We start from the raw sequence: 22,058 nt of genomic DNA, 5'->3' as shown, positions 1-22,058 counted from the left end.
CTCTCACAGAGAGTGAGCTCAAGATAAGCAAAAATTAAATGTATTATTGGGACTTAAAATAAAGTAAAGAAAGGATGAGATCTATGTCCATCAAGCCATGTATGCAAAGGAGAACATCACATGATTTGAAATGAAAAATGTAAAAGGTTGTCAACCCCTATAGCAACAAAAATAAAAATTGGACAATGATCTAACTGGTAAAAGTGTTGATTGTGAAAACAAAAAAAATTAGGAGTTTAATTGGAAGGATATTATATTTAACCACTAGTACACTGAACTTTTTTTTATGATAGGATTATGCATTATGTTTCAATCAATTCCTAAAGAGTGCCAACTTGTGGTAATTAAGAGAATCTTAATCTCGGTCTTTAGTATTCAAGGAGTGGCTCATTTGACCTTATAGGTTACTTAAGCTTCGACTATGTGAGTTGCAAGTTGGATAGGAAAAACACTAGCGGAAGGTGTCATCTCCTTAGATCATCCCTAGTAAGTTAAAGTAGTGACAAATAACATCGTATTGTAGTATCAACCACCAAGGCCAAGTAATAGCTTTGGGAGGATGCATGACAGAATTATTGTAGATGGTGTATAAAAAAGATCTTAGATTAGCATAAAGAGTAGTGCAACTTCTATGTGAAAAATTTTAAACCTAACTAAAAATCGTATACATATAGTATACATCATTCTAGGACAAAGCTTATTAAAATCAAGCACCATTTTATGACATAACACCAAATTATATTGAATCCAATTTAAATATCCTCATTTATTCACTAAACCCCTTTCCAAAGTCAAATTTAATACACTTCAGAGTTAAATATGTGTATAGTTGATATTTAGATTGGATTCATTTTTGTTTATATCCATATGCATGTTAATACTTTGAACTTAAAAATGGCATAATCACAGGACACATAGAACAATTATGGTGATACCTTGATCTCATCTCATTAAAAACATATGAGCAACCATGATGTTAGTTATGATGCATTTATTAGGCTAATGTCATAAAATACATGAATCATGAAATTCACAAATAATGAGAATAGGAAAGACTACTGTATAATACAATGAATATGTAGTTCAAATGATCATAGAAATGTCCCTTATTTTATAATCAAATTAATATTTCGAATAGTTAAAAAAAAATTTAAAAAGTTTGAATTTTAGTATCTTATTGCAAAAATTATGCTTGAAAAGATGCATTTACATCTAGTATTCTCTTAGTTCTGCTGGAAAGGTAAAATTCACAAGCATATATTTGATGCTAAATTACCATGCAAAAATGCTAAATTTTTAAAGAATTTTAGACTTAGTATCATTTTTCAAAAATGAGGTTCGTCTGTCATAGATTTCACTTTATTAGTCATAGAGATGTAGCACTGTCCAAGTGTCAAGAATAAAGTTCTTATCTTATAGCAAATATATGTCCACTTCCCAAGGTGCAATTCAAGAAAGATTTTAAAAAATCATCATATTGCCTTTAATACTATTTACCTCTTTGTAAAAAAATAGCTTTTTCAATAGAGTTTTCTTCCATTTTATGATACACAAAGATACTTTTGATAGGATCATGGTTTTGAGAAGTGGTTTAGGCCACCTAGGCATTTCCAACAGGCCTCTACGTCACCTATAGCGTAAGCAGTCATTGTTAGGCGGGTGTTTTAAAAATGGAGATAGGTAGACCACCAATGCATTGATTAGGAAAAGGGTGGGTTCAGTGACAGAAAAGGCTCGTTCAGTAGGAGAATGGGAATGATTTGGTTACAACTTATAAGTCAATCCCTTCTCTTCTCCTTCTCATGCTGAAACTCAACTTTTACACTGAAACCCCTTCTTCTCCCAGACACTTCTACACTCAACGTTGTCGGCTTTCTCAATTATTCCACACACGACTCTACACAAAAACAGTGTCACCATTCATTGTGACTCCACCCATGATGCCTCTACACACATCGAACACAATGTTATCGCCACTGCGACTACATATGCGACACTTTCACAATCTGCAGCATTGAGACTCTTCACAGCATCCCTCTAAACCAGTAATTGGTCACACTCCAACCATAACAACCAACCACACTCACATAATAGTAACCAGTAACTTGGGTGCTTTGCAACAGTCACAACCCCACCCACAACAGTAATCAGCCACATCCACAGCAGTACTGTTTCACCTGTTCACCGACAGCAGTAACTGAACAACCTTCAGTTATTTTTTTTTCTTTTGTTTTTCTTTTTGATACCCTTCACCACAGCCCTTTTTTCTTATTTTACTTCTCATTTTAGATCTCCGATTTTATAATTTTATATTCTTGTCGTGTTTTGTTTATTGTTTAGTGAATTAAAGTATGAAAACAACATCAACTCAACACAAGATAGTAAGTTCTGATTTCTATAGACCTTAATATTGTTAAGTGCAAATTTTGTGGCAAGGAAACCAAAGAAGCAGTCTCCAGATTTAAGCATCACCTTGCTTGTATTTAAAGTAATGTTGTGGGTTATTATAGCTAAAAGCTAACAAAGTGATCCTTGAATTGGAGTCAATAAAAAAGAAGAATGACAAGGTAAACTTGCTTCAAGAAGAAAACACATAGGTTAATATTTCATGGAAAAAAATCCAAGGAGTGGGCGATAAAAGGCTAAGAACTAAAGGACCATTGGATCGATTCACAGCTAGTGATCCAGAAATAGTTGTAGCATCACAAGATTCAACAAATAAAAGCAGCATCAAAGATAAATTTGCCAAGGAAGAAAGGAAAAGAATCAACCAGCATATTGCTAAATGGTTCTACGAAGCAGGTATTTCATTTTATGCAGCTTCCTTGAAGTCTTTCCATACGATGATAGAGGCAATCAGTGAAATGATCTTATCTGTAAAAGTCCAACTCTTTATGATCTGGGTGAACCTTTACTTAAGAAAGAAGTGGTAAAGATCAAAGAATATTTGCAAGTCCATATGGATACTTGGAAGAGAACCGGTTGCACTATTATGACTGATTTGTGTTTTCATGGACAGATAAGAAGAGCAGGAGCATTATGAACTTGTTTGTATATTATGAATTAGGCACGAGTTTCTTGAAATCTATTGATGCATTTGAGAACTCCCACATACACATTTTTATGATTGTTGATAAATATATGGAGGTTAGGGAACAGAGTTGCAGATAGTAACAGAATGCTGCAGCAAATTTAGCTATTGAAAGGTTGATGAAAAAGGACTGCCTATACATATTTTAGTCTTTTTGTGCAGTTCATACAATTGATTTGATGCTTGAGGAGGTTGGTAAGGAAAAAATCAGCAATACAATTGAAAAGCTAAGAACTATCATTGTTTTCAAATACAATCACCAATCGCCATAAGACTTTTAGCATAATGAGTCACTTCAGTCACTATAAGACTTTTGAGCATAACACGTCACTTCACCCAAAAGAAGAAGGACCTCGTGTGAGCTAGAATCTTAAGGTTTACAACTTTTCTTTTATTGCAAAGTGTTCTGGATGCGAGGAAAAAGATAAGGATGATATTTCTTCATAAGAGTAACTGCAATATAAATGATCTAGAAGTATCAAAGGCTATTGTGATAAGAAAGTTGGTCGGGTATGAATTTCCACATGTGTATGATAGTGTTATCATGGATGGTATTCTCACATGTGTATGCCTTTCCATCCTTCCTGATCCTACCATCCAGGATAATGCTGTAAGTATGGAATCGAAGCCATATAAAATGCATTTGGACTCTTTAGAATACCACTAGCTATGAGGTAAAGGTCAAAGAATGATAAAATCTTAGCCAAGGTAATCCTTACTATTTAGTTAAATTTGTTAGTCATTTTGAATAAATTCTAAAATTTTACTAATATTATTTATTAATTTAATTTAATAGCACATGGGGATCAATTTGAATTAGGTATTCCCACTTATAAGTAATATCAATCAACATTCTAAAGCTACTATGCAACCCCTCTAGGTGTGAGGGGAATTAGAGTGCATTTAAAAGGGTAAGTGAGAATTATGATCATTGTTTACCTTGAATTTTTTTCGCACAAGGTTTCAAATTTTGAGTCGCGCCGAAGTTTTGGTGTTTAATCAAAATGATATAATTTTGACACTGTATCAAACCGTGTTGATAGGGTTTCAATACTTATTTCACTAAATTATTAATAATAAAATAATCATTTTTCTTTAATATAAATAATTTTTAAATTAATTTTTTATTATAATTAATTTTTTTACTTAATAATTAGTTATATTGTTAATATATATTTGTTTTTTCTTTATGATTAATTTGATTATCTCAGTTTTTATGATTTCAATGTTTATAATCTTTCATTTTAATTTATTTATTAAATTATATTTCTTTCATTTTATAATAACTTACATTAGTGCTCTATAAACTAGCATGCTTTACTTTCAAATTCAACAAAATAAATTAATGTATTTTCATATTTGAAAGCAGAAACCCAAGAAGCTTTGATTGTTAATGATGTAATTTTATTTGAAATGAACTATATTTTTATTAATTTATATATTTGCATTCAAAATTTATTTATAAGCATTTAATAGAGGATTAAATATTACTTTTATATTTTGTTTGGTAAAAATCTAAACAAAAAACTCTTAGATGCAGCAAAATAATTTAAAAGTTTATTATTTAATTTTAATTTGGTTGGTTTCTCCCACGTAACTATAATTATTAGGTGGACTAAGAATGATGAGGTTCAAAAAATTTTAAATTTGAGGATGTATAATATTATATTTGAATTTTTAAAAATTAAATATATAAAACTCGATTTGAACTTAACTAAATTAAATTTGAAAATTTTAGTTTTAAGATTTTTTCAACAAAATCACATTTAAATTTGAAAATATATTTTTTTAAATAATTTTATCTAATTGAAATTATGGAAAAAATAAATGATTTTTTTAATTTAATTAAATAATTTTTATTTAATCAAAGTGACGTGTGGAATCTAGTTATTTTTTGATTTAATCTTTTGAAAACATAGGGGTTTAATATATGTCATTAGTTATTTCTTATCTCATTTTATTTCTTTCAGTCTCTTCTTTATAAAACTTAGACCGTGAAAAAATATCCATCGATGTTGAATATCAAATTTTATTCTATTTAAATTTTTATGTTTTTAATTATTTTTTAAAATTTTTAAATACTAATTAAGTTAGGTTAAAATAATATTTTAAGTTTTATGGCCATTTTTTTAGGGTTAAATAGAGTTCATCAAGTAGATATGATGATCAGAATCAAGTGGATTCAAACCGAACTCGATTTGAATTTATTTAAAACTAAACCAAGTTTATATATAGGAAAGTTCGATTCAGTTGTATTTAATTAGGTTAATTGTATTTTTAGAAGGTTAGAAAATTATATAATTATTAAATATGTTTATATTTTTCTCTTGATCCCCTTACCCCCTCCCCCTTCTCCTGTAGCTTTCGCATCAGTCGCCCATACCCGAAGTTGTGTGCCACCAACCTCCTACAGTGTCTGTTGCACCCTTTGTCAGCAAAGGGTGTTGTACAACAGCAATCGTTACCCCTACCTCCAACAATAACGACTTCACTAACCATTCGTAGCGACTGTTAGACCAACCCCTAGCGCCCCTTCGACATCTCTATCTCTTCAGTACCAGGCATTCCCTTCTCATTCTCTCCTCTGTCTTTCTTTTCAATTTCTCTCTCATTCCCAAGCAAAGCTCTTCATGCCAAACCATTCTGCTTGTTTGTCAATGAGCAAAATAATAAATTCTGCTTGTGCCAATGGGCACAGCTCCGCACTTGAAAACTGTGATTGTACATAATTTATCAATAAATAAATGGATTTCTGTTTTGTAGATTCATACAGAGTGAACAAAGGAATTATTTGTAATGAAAATGAATGATATAGTGTATGTCCAATGATGAAAGATTGATGAATTTAAAAAAGAAAATTAAGAAGAGATCCCTTAAAAGATGTCACCGGTGCTAGAGAATGAATGAACAAAGATATAGGAGAGGAAGTAGTTTTTATATCAGGCTTGACATAGGATATATATAGTTGCAAAAGCTTCAGGAGCTAATGAGCTTTCTCAAGCAAGGAGAAGCTATAAGCTAGTTGATCCCTCTACAAGTGAAGGCGAAGACTATGAGGAAGAGGTTAATTCTGAGGAAGAAAAAAGTGAGGTGGGTGATGAGGAATTTAATGGGATTTTCTGGATAGTTGTTTTTTTCTAGAGTGCTAGACTTGGTTGTTACTTATGACTTCTGAACTTTAGTTTATTGTAAACCTGTGTATGATACTAGCTAGCTTTTTCATATTTTAATATTTTAGCATTATGACATCATTTTTTACATGATGGCACTACTTATTTTAATAATATTTTAATACCAACCACCTAAGGACCAAGTGTGTACGGCCTAAAAATAATACTTTTTTTGCTAAAAATAAATAATATATGTATAATATTAATTGCATAATCAACCTAAGCAATTTAACTTTATTTGGAATGATGCAAACATTTGCAAGCATCCGTGGTTTAGGCAGCCAAAAGAGGACCTTTCCACGCTGCTTGTGGCTACCCAAACCTCTTGTCGGAGCATTAAATTTGACATAAATGAATCTATAGCAGTAACTTCTATGAAATAAATGTGAACGCCTAGATTTTCAGTTTTCCTATCATTTTTTTTCTCATACATGCATCCATTATGTCTTAAACGGAGATCAACCAGTTAAGCATTAGGTTGCACATCTAAGTCAATTGTATATCTCCAGCTCACATGAGAAACTTTATAAGAGGTGACTATATCTCCAGCTCACATGTGAAAATAGAACCAAAAAAGCAATCACCTTTCTTTCTTTCAAGGCATATCACATGCATAAAGTTGTTTCCCGAACTAATGGAGAAGAAAGTAAGAGCTAGCATTATTCTACAAATTATGAGTTAGCATTACAATCTAAATAAAGATAAAGGTCAAATTTCTCTTTTTTTATCAGAAATCTGGTGAAAATACAACCTAGTACGTACTGTTCTTCAATCACATGGAATTGCACAATAACTCATCAAATGGGATGTACCTTGAACTGTTGCCGTGAATCAGCCTCCAACTTTAAATAGAACTCTCGTTCTTCATGAGAAAATTCTACCTTTTTCAAGCAAATTGACTTCGGCGGTAGTTTAAGAATTGGTTCCCCATCAATAATTGTACCTACAAGACAATTTAGCAGTAGGACGCCAGCAATAAGCCATAAAATAATGAAACAAAAGAATGAACATAACTTAATTAAAATTCTATGAAATTAGATATAGGCAAAACATAACTATAAAGTCATTTAAATAAGAAATGAACAAGGGAAATGTTTTTTTTTTTTAAATAAGGGACTCAAAAATGGGAAGGTGAGGAAAGACATTGGTATAAGAGAGAATCATACTGTACATGCCAAACACAACTACAACAATAAAATATAGCTAGAGAAGAAAAGAGATGCTGTGACTACACAGAAAAGAGAAAAAAAAAGATGTTTGTCAAAACAAATGCTAGATAACATAGACTAGAGAGTGTGCATGGGAATTTAACTTAAAAAACATATGTAAAAAAATTTGCTTGTGCAAACACACATTAGCATTGGCAAGTCATGACCCCTAAACCCAGTCCATGATTCTATTGGATTAAACATAATCACTCCTACCCCTTATATTGCAAGATTAGGCTCCTAGGATTATATTGAAAGAAGAAATCAGCTAGACCCACTGTTACAGTCAAAGCAATTGTTCTGAGCCTTCTAATTCTGTTTTTTGAGAAACCCATCAAGGTTGTCTCCACCAAGTCACTACAGTCAAATCAATTGTTTCGAGCATTCTAATTTTATTTCTCATGAAATCCATCAAGGTTGTATTCTCCCTCCAATTCACATCGCATATAGGTTTATAAAAATATGTTGTGATACAACACTGGCTTAATTGCCAATATCCACTAGCACCCTTCTTACTAAACAATCACAATCTAAACCTAAAGCACTAATGCATATCCCTTTTAGATAATATAGAATTGAAGCCCTCAAGCCCCCACTTTTTCATGAAGCACTAATGCATCTTAATTATCCGAACCAATTTCCCCTGCTTTTTTGGTATATCAAATCTCTGCTATACTTATGCCCCACATGTAAGGCAAACATGATGGTTTCCTTCAGGCAGAAAATTTGAACTTGTTTGCTTCTTCCTCCACCGGACACTAATCCCCTAATAATCATTTTTACATGCTTTTGAATTGGGATCACAGGTTGGCTCCTCCTTTGACTTCCTTCCTTGGACCCACAAATTTGTGCAGTTATCCCTTTCTAAGCAAATCTTCAAATGCATACACTCATCTGTATTGCAACCATGCACCCAATGATAGCAGCAACACTTCGGTTTGTCTTTCTAATGGAAAGCAAGTCGGTATAGTTGTGATTAGGGTAACTGCAATTTTTCATCTTTAACTTCTGTGAGCACTTTAAGATTGTGGGACATTCATAGGCATCACTTCAACCACAACAGCATATCCACTTGTCCCCTTCAGCATTTCAACATAGTACGTAGGTCGGTTCTCATGCGAAGAATGTGAAACCCTGGATGGCCACAAAGCAAACTTAAAGGCAACCATTAGGAAGTATGATCAGTCATCCACTTGCCTCGTCACCTTGATAACCCCCTTTAGAAATTTTGAAAGTGACTCCTCACCCTTTCATTCAACGTCATCAAGCTATCGGTATTGCAGGCTATCCTATTATTGCCAACAAAGTTAATGCTTTGTGCAAGTTCCTTAAAGCTATCTATTTCCCCAATGGCAACAAGGAGAACAAATGTGTGACTCCTCATGGTTGTATTAAAAAAATTCAGAACATCAACAATATGCTATTCCATGCAAATATATCTGGGAATGAAAAAAATAAACACGTTCTAACAAGTCCATGCTCCCATAATAGGTATCCATATTTGAAAACTTGAGACTTGCTCCTCAATCTCAAGAGTGAAAGGGACTCTAACCTTAGGATACTTCACTTCTTGTAACCTCACTTCTTTCCATCTATACACAGGTTCAAAGTGTTGGTGTCCTAATGTAATCATCCAATGTGGGTACGGAAGGGGTAGATAAAAAGTCCAACTATCAGATGATGAGAAAATGCAAGGTATCGGTCTATGTAATGTTTTCAGATAAAATACTATTAACTATAAGCCATTGCTAGGTCTTTCACATGAAGATTATGTATAGTCCATGATTTAGTGTTACCAAACAAGAAACCTTGTGTAGCTGCATAAAGACAATAAAGAAACCATTATTGTGTTTTATTTACCATCTTTCCATAAAAGGAATAACAAGAAAAGATCTAATCAACTAATGAGTAATCACCAATATATGAAGCTTACATAGTTCCAGATAAATTTATGTGTTATGTGAAGAAATTACCTTTGGTGCGTCGAAGCAGAACTGTTTTTAAGACAGCCTGAAGTTTTTTGTAACCACTACTCGCATTTCTAGATATTGGATGTTTTATAGAAGCACAGAAGGAGCTATATACAGAATAAGGATCATACTTCAGAAAACGGAAGTAGCTGTAGAGATCATCAATTGCATTCTGCATTGGGGTCCCTGATAAGCACCATCTTCTTTTGGCCCGAAGACCACAACAGGCTCTAGCAACCTGAGTTCTATGATTTTTTATAGTTTGAGCTTCATCTAAGATAATCCTAAACCACCGAACTCTAGCAAGCGGACCACTACCAAAGTCAAGAAGAGACTCTTTTAATTTTTTCCCTTTCTTCTTCTTATTATTCTGTTCATTAGAGGGCTGCCTCCTCTTTTTGTTGGATGAAAAGTCTGGACATAGCCCATACTTATCATGGTTCTTTTGCTCTCCCTCATCATCATCAGCTATAGGCTGTTTTGGAACTTCATTAGTCACAATCGCATAAGTGGTCAGAACAACATGGTATCTTGTTAGTTCATCAGGATGTTTTGTCCGTGTACCTCCATGATATATGAGAACAGATAACTTTGCACTTTCTGGAACTCTTTCATCCAACTCTCTACCCCATTGCCGAAGAACACTAGCAGGACACACAATCAATGTACCTCCAGCTGGCCTGGTGTTGCTTGATGTGTTGATCATTGAAGAAGTCGCTTTCTCACATTTAAGATCACTTTCTCTGGATTGTAATTTTGTCTTATCCACTTCAGTCACCCCATCATCATCCTCATCTAGATTTAAGGCTTCTGGTTTTACACAATCTGACACATTCGATGTAAATTTTGACTGTTGAGCCATTTGCTTCTGTATCAGAGCTATCATGGATATAGTCTTACCAAGGCCCTGTTTTTAAGATAATATGCCATCCTTCAGACAGTCGTGCTTAACAAAATACTATTCCCGTACTAATAAAATGTAAATGAGAAACTAAATCCACAAAAATGACCTGATCATCTGCAAGAATTCCACCCGTACAATGTGTACTTTTCTCCTTCTGAACCATCCAAGCTAAGGCTATTTTCTAATCAACGTGATGGTCAGTATCCAATTGTCAAAACTTAAGGAAAGTAATTAATAAGGTTGCACATCCAGTAGCTACCTGGTGCTTAAAAAGAGGGACAGCCAAAAGACCCTGAGGCAGGTCATCCTCTAGCCGTGGTTGACCAAGATTCTGTAGAGTATATAAAAGGAAAAAAATGGCAGTCATTTTTCTTATAATTGACAATTAAAAGCAAAGTTTAAAATTTTCAAGTCATTCTGAAGTTTTGGTCACTAACCAGAATGATACAAACAGTATTGTTTCCATTTTGGTGACACATCATTGTGCAAGAGTGGTTTCAAAATTCATTGTCACATGACTAACTTTATTTGTTGCAATTTTTAATAAACTATTTTATTATAATTAGTTATTTACTTAATAAATAATTAAATTGCTAATGCATAATTATTCATCTCGATTCTTATACTTAAAAAATGCTCGCAATCAAATAAGTTTTAGCTTTTGTCACTTGTAAATCATATACTTCTACTTCTTTCTTTAGATAATGATTTATATTTATATCTAGTAAAACACTGAAATAAGCAACCAATAAAATGAGACATTCTTTGGTCCTTTATAACTGAAGCATGTTTTCCTTTTAAATTTTGCAACATTGGAGCAACCAGATTTGACAGCCCCAAAATATTTTATTATTGAGGAGATTAATTAATAGTGCTTTTGGTTTTTTGTTCCAAGGAAAGTAATTTTTTAATATTTCGGTAAAATCTTACTTTTGCCATAATTTTTCTTAATTTTAAGCTTTATAATCACTGGAGATTGTAACAGCCCTATATCTAAAAATTTATTAAAAATAATTTATTTGTGGATATCAATCCATTTTACATATTGAATCATGATCTATTTTTATATATTATAGTTAGTGATTTGATCAATATAATGTATTTTTAATTTTTATTTCAAGCGTTTCTTAGAACTTATTATAATTTTAAGTAATCGAGCATGATTCATGAAATATAATTTAAGGGTAATTCATGAATTTTTAGTTTAATAATATTAAATTATAGTTTATTTACAATCGATCTTAATTAATATTGCCGTTTAGCTTCAATAAATTTATATATTTGTGTTCAAATTTTATTCATGAGCCTTTACTTTGTTTCTTATATTTTATTTTATAAAACCTAAACAAAAATCCCTAGATACAAAATTCAAAAATTCAATAAGTTGATTTTAGTTTGATTTTATTTTATCCATTTAATTGAAATCATTAGATTGGAACAAAATAGAGAGATCAAGCTTTTCCAAAGATATAAAGTAATATATTATGGTTTAAATTAGATTTCGAATTTTGTAACTAAATCTTACTTAATTTTATAAGAGTATGAAATCTATAAAAACATGAAAATCAACTTGTACTCGACTAATCAAATTTGGAATTTTTGGATTCTTGATTATTTTGGTAAAATCTTTGAAAAATCTTTATACCTTTAAACAGGTTTTAGAAAAAAATTAATCTATCTAATTATTACACATTGTAATCATCATGTTTGTGGAATGATATTTCAATAACATAAAATAAAAATAGTGAAAAAATAAATGAATTATTTTTTCATTTAATCAAAACATTGTATTGAACATTAGGTACTCCTTGACGCCCTAAGTAAACCGAGAGAAGAGCAGATGAGAGAAGTTCAACACAATCTTGTCAAACTCCAGTTCTCTCATCACTTGCTCACACGATCTCTCTTTGTCTCTCCCAATGCCAAGGAAACATGAAAAAAATCTTTTGTTGACGTTAGATATTGAAATTTATCCTATTTAAATTTTTAAATATTTTTTTTTAAATAGATGACTAATAAAGCTAAAGTTAGTCATATTTTGTATTTTAAGGATGGTCGGGCGGAAGTGGGTTTAGGGTTTAGTGGAGCTCATTAGGTAAACATCTTGAAAGTTTATAAATCGTATTTAATTAGGTTAGTGATATTTTGGGGAAATTTAGGAATTATTTATATTCCCTTCCTTTATCTTCACATACTCTTTTCACTTCTCTTCCTTGCTTCTCTACCTCGCTCACTGCTAGTCATTCATCAACCATATGTCGTGCCCCAATCCCCTTCTCCCCTCTCTCCATTAGCTTGTCGTCTTTGCATTGTGTTTACCACTTATTTTGCAAGTAATAAATACTATAGATACAACAACCAAACCTTATCTCAGGGTCAACTATATAAATCCTTCTATGTTATTGGTCTTTATCCCCTACTTTCATCATCTATACTTAAATAAATTTTATATTGTTTTATTGTTGTTAACTAAGTCTTTTTTTATCTTCCTCTTCCTCGTTTGATGTACGTATTTGTCATAGTTTCACATCATCTAATTGGAGCATTTATTGATCATTTTAAGTACATATTCGTACCATATTAAACGTGTCTCTTAGAGTTTTTCCTCAATAGATGCAACTCTGACTTTCTCTCTAATACTTTCATTTCTTATTCTGTTCATCCTCATATGTACACACATCCACCTTAACATCCTTATCTCTGTGATTCTCATCTTCTGCTCATGTACTCAAGTCATAGTCCAACATTCAGTGTCATAATATAGCAGGTCTAACCACCGTTTTGTAAAACTTCCCTTTAAATTTTAAAAGTACTTTACAATCACATAAAACACCTGACACTCTCCTCAATTTCAATCATCTTGCTTGTATTCTATGTAAAACATCTCTCTCAATCCCTCCATCATCTTGCAAAAATGATTCTAAATGTTTAAAGCTCTCAGTTCCAGACAACTCGTCATTTCTTATCTTAATAATTGTTTTATTACATCTAATATTGCTAAACTTAAATTTTATATATTTTGTCTTTATTCTAGTAGGTCTAAAACCTTTCACTTCTAGTGTTTCCCGTCAAGATTCTAATTTAGCATTTACTTCTTCACGTGTCTCATCTACCAAAACAATATCACCTGCAAACAATATCATCTACGCTTCTTGATGTAACTCTATCTTTATTAAAAATGTTTTTAGTTAATCCGCCTGAAATCTTCACTCTGATCGTTACATTCTCATACATATCCTTAATTAATTTAATATATGTTATGCTAGCACCTATTTCTAGAATTCTCTATATAATTTCTCTTGAAACTTTATCATAAGCTTTTTCTAAGTCAATGAATATCATGTGTAGATTTTGCTTTTGCTCCCGATACTTTTCAATTAATTATCTAAAAAAATGTATAGCTTTTATTATTGACCTTTCAGGCATGAACCCAAATTGATTTTCAGTCACTGTGGTCTCCTTCCTTAATCTTTTTTATTATTCTTTCTCAAAGTTTCATAGTATGATACCCCTATAATTTGCACAATTTTATACGTCTCTCTTATTCTTATAAAAGGAAACTAGAGTACTTACCTCCATTGATCAAACATTTTTTTCATTTTCAACATCATATTAAATTATTTTGTAAGTCATTTAATACTTTATTTCCCTAGGCACTTCCATACCTTTATCGAAATATCATATAATCCAATGGCCTTTTCATTTTGCATCCCATTTAAAACTTGTTCTACTTCTAAAGTTTGAATTCTATGATAAAAATTTAAATTTCTATACTCATTTGACCTATTTAAATTACCTAAGTTAAGTTTGTCACCTAAACCTTCATTAAAAAATTGATGAAAATACCTCTTCCACCGCTCTTCTATTTCTCCATCATTTACTAGTATCCTATTGTATTCATCTTTAATGCATCTTATTTGGATAAGATCTTTTGTCTTCCTCTCTTTCACTTTACCTACTCTATAAATGTTTCTTTCCCCTTTTTTGTATCTAATTTTTGATATAACCGTTTAAAAATTTCATGTACCTTCTCATTCCACTACTAAGATTTCTTACTTGGTGGTGCATACCCCTTTGACTTACCGAGTACACTCTTAACTACTATTTTCAACTTTGATATCATCTTATCCCATGTCGTATTAGAGTCACCGTATATTTCACCTAATATTTGTACTCCTACTTTCTCCTTAAATATATTTTACTTTCCATTCTTTAACTTCGACTACTTAATTTTAAGAGTCGTGTATATTTTTCTTCTATTGATACTATGCTTGAGGCGTATATCCAACACTACTAACCTATGTTGAGTAGTTAAGCTTTCTCCAAGGATGACCTGGCAATCTTTAAAAATCTTTCTATCCCTCTTCCTAACCATAAAAATGTCAATTTGCGATTTATTATTCTACTTTTGAACATGATCAAGTGGAACATTTGTTGAGTGATTGGGTTGATATATTTTATAATAGATATAAACTCCCTTTTTTTTGGCATGATATTACACATTATTGTCATTATAGTTGATGTTATTTTATTTTAACAAAAAGGATTTTCTGCAGTAATATGACCTATATAAGATTTCTAAACCTTGGAATCGCCTCTTAACCACACGACTAGCTGCCCTAACAATGAACTCTAGCACATGAAAGACACAAAGATTCACAATTTTGGTAGGTTTCCTCATACAGAATCTTACCAGATTTTCAGATTATAATGTTGCATCAGCCAGAGAAGCATTAACCATCTTAATGGTTTTATATTAACTTTGCAGAGAGGTAAGATTAAAAGAATTGGCTGCAAAATCATTTCATAGCTTCCAAAAATTGTATGAGAATAATATCCTTCATATTTCCTAATGTGTTTTTACAATTTTACCTAATGATTAGTGTGAGGAAAAGAACCCCATCAACAGAATATAGAAAGCAGAAATAAAATGAAACTACATAGTACCTGCAAAGCTTCCTGATATATATGCCTTTCATCACGCTCTATGTGCCTATCACCTCCTATGCCCAAGTGCTTTTGTACTTCACTGGTGCTAGCTGAATGCAAACTGCTGATAGATTTTCCATAAACCAGGGATGAAGGTTGCATCCGATTCGTGATAGCTCCATGTGAAATGTCTACATATTGGAATAATGCAAATCAGCATGCATACGATACATGAGATACATTGTGATTAAAGCCCTAGCATTACTACCTCTACTCTCCATTAAAGTGTTCGGCAATTTGCGGAACTTCTCATCCACAGACTGTGATGGTTTAAACCTAGTCAAAGCATTGATTGAATTTCCTCCAGCAAAAGATGAAGGCCCAATTACACTATTTTCTCCTTTTGTAGTCTCACCATTTCTCTTAGTTTCCATCCTACTATCAAAATTTGGCCTTGTAAAAGAATGCACTGGCCCTTTTTTATGAAACTGACTTGTATCTAGCATGCCTGATACACCTTGTAGTTCAGTTCTGTCTATAGAATGGTTATTCTCTGCGGTGAAACTTTGTGCACTATTTACCTGTTGATCCTCAACTTCATCAATAAAAGATGTGTATGATGATCCAAAATCAGAGGAACCATCTTCACTAGTAGATGACTCGATCTCAATGATATCCATAGACAAAGAAAGTGTTTAATTTGCAGTTCCCACGACAGAACTTGAAATTGGCTCTCTGTTGTTCTAACTTTTCAAAGACTCCAAACCTAACAAAAATGATTTGTTAGACCTAGCACAACCTTCCAGTGTTATGACAAATTGACAGAACAAAAGCATTTAAGACTTACTCATAGTGATGAAGTACAAATGTCTCCCTTAGATCCACAGTTAAGCAGTGCTGCATCAACTCCAGTCAATGTGGAACAATTATTTCAGCATGAAGCATCTAAAGTGACAATTGGACTTCATAAAATTCCATGAAGGGCCAAAGTTGGAAGGACCAATAGAAAGTCAACAAAGCAGCCTATTGAAAAAAATTGAGTATCTTTGCTTTAGAAAACTTAGTGCCCAACCATGAATCAATTCCATGAAGCTTCAAGGAAACAAGTTAGAAGCTATCTCTAACACAATAGAAGCATATAACATTGTCTTCCATGCAACTCTTACGTTTACAATAGCATAATATTTACAGGAAAAAAAACATTAGCCAATATAACAAAAATAATTTAATTAATTTAAACTTTACCTATGATTTAGCCTTGCATAGAGCTCAACAGACAGATAAAATCTATATAGTCAATTTCAAATAGTTGGGGCAAACACAACTTAACGATGATGCCAGCAACTGTATATTTAAAGAAAAAATCAAAACTCAAAAGTTAATTTTGATTTCAATTTTGCCATAAGTTTAGGTTATGGATAACCCCAACCAACATGACCCAAATCTACTGCCTGGTTCAAACCGTGAAGTTAGAATGATCCAAAGTCACAGGACTCCACTAGTCCTTTTTTGGAACCTAAGTTTATATTCTTTCTATAGGCATTTTAAAAAAACTAATAAAAGAGTAAGCTTGTTTACAAAGACTGCAAAAAGTATTTGCTCTGAACTTGTAATTCAATTGCTTTAGAGGAACTAATCTGCATTCACGTGGTTTGAACTTTCAATCCATTTATTGGTCAAACAAGATACTAGTAGGTGGGCCACCCAAAACAAAGACACTAAATAGTGCTTTTAACAATTGACATTTGACACTGACATGGCTCGCCTTCTTCTAGCAATATAAATCAATGTTTTGAAAGTCAAAGCATTAATTGTAGCAGTCAAGGGGTTGAGTCAAAGGAGAACATTAGCAAATGACTAAAATATCAACCAAAGAAGAAAAAAAAGTTCAACCTATTTGACCGATTCTCAACTGACTAGGTTTAACTAGTTTTTCATTTTACTGTCTAATTTTCAATGAACCTGGTTAAATCAGTTGATTCCATATTGTTCTAGTAGCATTGATCTATGAATAGGTAGGAAGAAGTAGAAAGAAATAAGGAAGTCATATGAACATAGTGGGTGATGGTTATAAATTGGCAAATTTCCCAACAAGCGTACCTGCATTTTGGTTTTTCTAAGCACACACCCCACACTTATCTATGCCCAAAATAGGCACACCCCCAAACTCCCAAATTGCCTAGGATACAGTCTGAAATGCCCCAGAATAATTTGGAAGGCAAGGTGTTGTTTCTTTATAGGAGTGTTGCAGACGCAGATATTTTTAGTTTTTAGTAAATTGAATATATACAAATTGGAATTACTTTATTTTCCAATAGTGCATATAAACTTAATCTGAGGCTTGAAGACGATGCAGGTGATTTTAGTAACCTAGACAAGTGCAATTGAGAGAAGGCAATTTTTAACTTTATATCTCCTTAATTTGTTGTAGTTGGGGAGGCAACATTGAGATAAATAAGTCCATGGACTAAGTTGCATTACTTTACAAGTGTATTTTAGAAGAAGTTAATGGTTTTATTGGTTAATTATACTGACTGTGATTGTTTCCTACAAGCCGGCTTGGTTCATGAAGCACGTACCCATTAAGGAACCAACCTATAGTAATGCAAGACCAAGGCCATGGAAGTAGGAAGTTTGCTAGGAATCAAAAATTTATTGAGAAATTGTTTGAAGATTTCCAATCTGAAAAGTGCAAAAACACAATGTACTAGCATCCACAAAACCAAGTAAATTTCCCTTTCAAGGACTAACAGTTTAATTGTTTAAACTTTCAGATCATTGGGGCTTTGGATCCAATGTGTCATGATCTAACCTTTTTATAATCTGCTTCGCAAAGTGGAGATTCCTCAAGTGGAGGAATCACAAAAAGCCCTTCCATCTGAATCTAAAGCATTTGAAAATCATGAGTAGGATATTACTCTATCCAAGAATTAGTTGATCTCTGTATAGAAAGTTCAAAAGATAAAACAGTTATTGTAATGATCAAAAAGAAAAGCAAAAGGGATTGAGCCTGCTATAGCTACTCAATAGGTAAATAGAGAAAGAAGGTAGAGTAGTCATATGGACAACAAGCAGAGGATCTAGGAATGTTAGAGGCCATAGGATTGAAATTGTACTTGTATTTAATACTATCTTTAACATAAGATGTGATGGGATAAGATTCATCTAACTGACCTTGATTACTTGCAATGATTACAAAGGAACAAGATTTTGATATAAGTCTGTTATGGTTGTCCAACAACCAATAGAGCAAGAAGGCGGAGTAGTCCATATGGACTGAAGCAAAGGCAAGATCAAGGTTATCAAGATTAAGAATGACAATAGATTCATAGGATCATATCGTAGAATTGTAGTTGTCCTCAAACATTTAAACAACAAATAGTCAGACTCATGATTTGTTCATGTAAATAACAAGATGGATAGCAACCAAGTTAGATAGATGACAATGGCAAAAGTCGAAATGATTTTTTCTTTTTCAAGTTAAAGATGTTCTCACACATAATCAAGGATGATATGGAATACAAAAAATGGTGTACTTTTGGTGAATGGAAGCTTAAAATTGTTTCTATAAACATAAATATTTTGCAATAAGACAAGATTATCAAGATCTTACGTAGAAAGTGAGGGAACATAGAACTGGAGAGATTCTCGAGATTCCAACACAACTTAGATCCCACTTTGGATCTAGATCATTTAGGTCAACTTAGATTGTAAGATCATAAAATTCTAAGGTCTAGATCACAATCTTGGCAACCATGGGAAGGATGCAACTCCTTTATAAGTGAAGGTTAATAGGAAATCTGAATCCATCACAAAGGACCAGGTATCAAGGTGGCATAAATTGGCTAAAAAATAAAGGTTGTAGTTCCTTCTTCAAAGGAGGAAAGGGGTAAAAAAGAGGAGGAGGTGGTTGTGGAGGAGGAGAAAGAAAAGGAGGGGTTTATTGAAAGAAAAGGTCATCACAAGATACAAATAAAAGAATAAACATCAACAACTCATCTTAAAATTTTCTTAACCTAGAGACAATAAATGAAGAAAGCAAACACGCTTGCCCCATTGAAGATTGCAACTCAGCAAGAGAAACATGATGTAGGATTGAAAACTATAGCTGGAGATAAAAGAGAACATGAGGAATGGAGGAAGAAAACAGGAATTGATAGGGAGAGAAGGATCTTTAGGGTAAAAAAAGCCTTCTTACAGATGAAACAGTGGTACATTCTTTTAGTGGGATAAACCAATTCCCTAGGTTTCATTGGACAATTTACAAGGTGGTTGAAGCTACTTTGATCGCATCAAGAGCAATCTAAGGAATCTGTGGTAGTAAATCTGTGTTTTGGGCAAAAAAAATTTTGTGGGGTGAGAATTTGAAAGAACAGAAACCCAAGTGCATCAAGTGGAGAGAATAAAAGGGCATTTATTATCAAATGTTTTTCTAATTATAGCCTCAACTATCAACTCCCAAGTCTCGAAAACATTGACATACTTAAAGAGAGAAAGAGGAAGGTGGCAACCATACTAAATAAGAGGAATGAAAGACAAATTTGACGTGACAAGACTATGATCATCGACTTGGCACTTACTGACATCTCAGGGTCTCATGTGACAAGACTTTTGTTTCTACATTATTGGTCTGTATTCAAGTCCACTTGGTTGTCGTCAACTCTTTCTGCAAGAATTTTCTTTTGGTAAGTCAGATTTTACTCTCTTGGACCTCTCTGGTTTTATCATACGACAGAAGACTCATTGTTTCTTTCTTTTTTATAATCATTTTAGTTTATTTCCAATCTAATGGGTTTGATTTAATGCCTTAATAGATTAGATTTGCTTTTAATGGGCTGGAATTTACTATTAATGGATTGGATCCAAGTTAAAATGGGTTTTATTTCTTTTTTCAAAATTGTATAAATTTGTAATGAATCACATTGAATTGGATTGTCATCGTCCTTCTAAATTTCAATTCATATGTATGGTGAATACATGTTAATCATAATGTATAGTATGAAACAAAATAGTGGATTGTATGAGTCTAACAACTCTAAAACATGGACAGCAATAGGATGAATTTTTTCGAGTGACTGTCACAACCTGACCCATTTAAATGGGTTTTAGGTATGGATATGAGTAAAGTAGCACGGGTATGAGTAACTTAGTAGACACTAGATGGTCATGATGAGTACTGGATAGTTTTGGATTTAATGGCTTGAGTAATAGATACCCCAATAAATTTAATTATTTTATAATAGATATATGTACATTCTTTAAATTTCTAAACTTTATTTCTTTTAATGCATTTTAGAGTCATGTTGTGTTTTGGTGGGTACCCATAGGCACCCTATCCATTTGATCAAGTATGGGTATCCATCTAAACATTATAGGAGAGTTACAGGTAGAGAAGGTTGAGTACAAGTATAAAGTGTGTTAAACGGGCATTTGTGAGCTAATGAAAATTTCAAGAGTACTTTACCCTTTGACATCCCATTCAAAACTTTGAGAAAATATTTTCCAGTTTGTTAAACTCATCTCAAATAAAAGAAACTAGAATAACCATAATTTGCCTCTGTGAAATATGGAAGAATAGTAGTCCTTTTGAATTGCCTATCATATGCATTCCAATGAAAGGTAGTTATGATTTTCACCTACTTGGGACAGGCAGCTTCTTCTTATCATTGTCATAAAAAGTTGTACTCAATCAAGAAGTTAACCGCAATATTCAAACAACTTAGTATTTGTTATCAATGATCAGCCAATTTTTCAAAGTCTAAACGAACAGATCTATGTTTCTCAAACTCCAATTGCTCCTACAGTCATACGTCCTGTTCACACCTAGTGCATCATTATTCTCTTTTCACATCCAAAACATGAGTATTTGCATTTATCATTGTAACATTCTGGCCTTTTGAATAATTATAAATCCAATGTTAGATTTGCTACTAACAAATGCGTTTTTGAACTCTGAAAACCTACTCAGTGGTCACGCTTCTTCTGTCTCTTAATAACACGATTTTGCAAGATAACCCAACACCGAAGCGAAGAAATAAATTAAACAAAGAAAGTAGAGAAATTTCGGTACTTGTCCAAAACTTCAAATGGAGCAACGATAAACAAGTTTCAGATCAAATTCATTACAGAGCAGCGATGCTTGTTCATTCCAACAAAATTAAAACTGCATTTTTCAAACGGCATGAAAAGAGAAAACCAAGATTAGAGCAAACCTGCCGTACATCAAGACTCCCCCGTGTTCTCTCGACTGGAAGCCCAAGGATCTCCCCAATCAAAAATCACCTGACCGAATCCAATTTCGACGAGATTCGCACGACCAAGCAAACCCTAAAACCTCGAACAAATCGAGGTTGAAGCAGTAGACTTTGAGGACGAAAGGTATCGAGATTGAAGTTGAGAAACGAGAGAGATTCTGTCCGACAGGATCGATCGGAGCCTTAGGTTTAGGAGTCGATCCAACAAATTAAATCGAGCCCAGTAGGGCCGTGATGAGATCCAAAGTTGATGGAGCATTCAGATTCGCTCCACGTCGCCTTTGATGAAAGATTGAGTTCGGGTGCAGTTGGCGGTCCCTGATTGGAAGAAGGGAAGTCGTGAAATTCCAAGACGTGGAGCAGAGCCGTAGACGACCACATGAGTTTTTAGTCCCTTGATCAGAAAACACGTGTGATTTTCTACGGCGTGACCGACACGGCGCGAGAAGACAGCGAGGTATTGAGCAATCTGAGCCGTCGGTCAACACAAGAACCGTGGTATAAGCAGAATAAAGGAGTTACGATGAGTAGG

The 22,058-nt window shown here is 33.1% G+C and overlaps 1 protein-coding gene across 2 annotated transcripts in view; it reads right to left on the bottom strand.

Annotated features, from left to right (window-relative positions):
* LOC141818293 (helicase-like transcription factor CHR28) overlaps positions 1-21,694 on the bottom strand; it is a gene marked incomplete at its 3' end in the record, with an annotated part of 32,323 nt that extends 10,629 nt beyond the window's left edge. The window contains 8 exon segments of one of the 2 annotated variants that reach the window (XM_074705811.1): positions 7,074-7,204; positions 9,443-10,346; positions 10,450-10,524; positions 10,603-10,674; positions 15,291-15,463; positions 15,541-16,038; positions 16,120-16,295; positions 21,485-21,694. In XM_074705811.1, the coding sequence (XP_074561912.1) occupies positions 7,074-7,204; positions 9,443-10,346; positions 10,450-10,524; positions 10,603-10,674; positions 15,291-15,463; positions 15,541-15,952 (1,767 nt within the window). 2 annotated transcript variants of the gene reach the window in all.
* Positions 21,695-22,058: the final 364 nt, after the last annotated feature.

The sequence above is a fragment of the Curcuma longa genome, unplaced genomic scaffold (assembly GCF_044706935.1).
Source record: "Curcuma longa cultivar G26 ecotype Majalengka, Jawa Barat unplaced genomic scaffold, ITB_CL_G26_1.1 contig_24200, whole genome shotgun sequence".
NCBI lineage: Eukaryota > Viridiplantae > Streptophyta > Magnoliopsida > Zingiberales > Zingiberaceae > Curcuma > Curcuma longa.
Note: the sequence above shows the minus strand (reverse complement) of the source record. Positions and strands in the feature narration are given on the sequence as shown.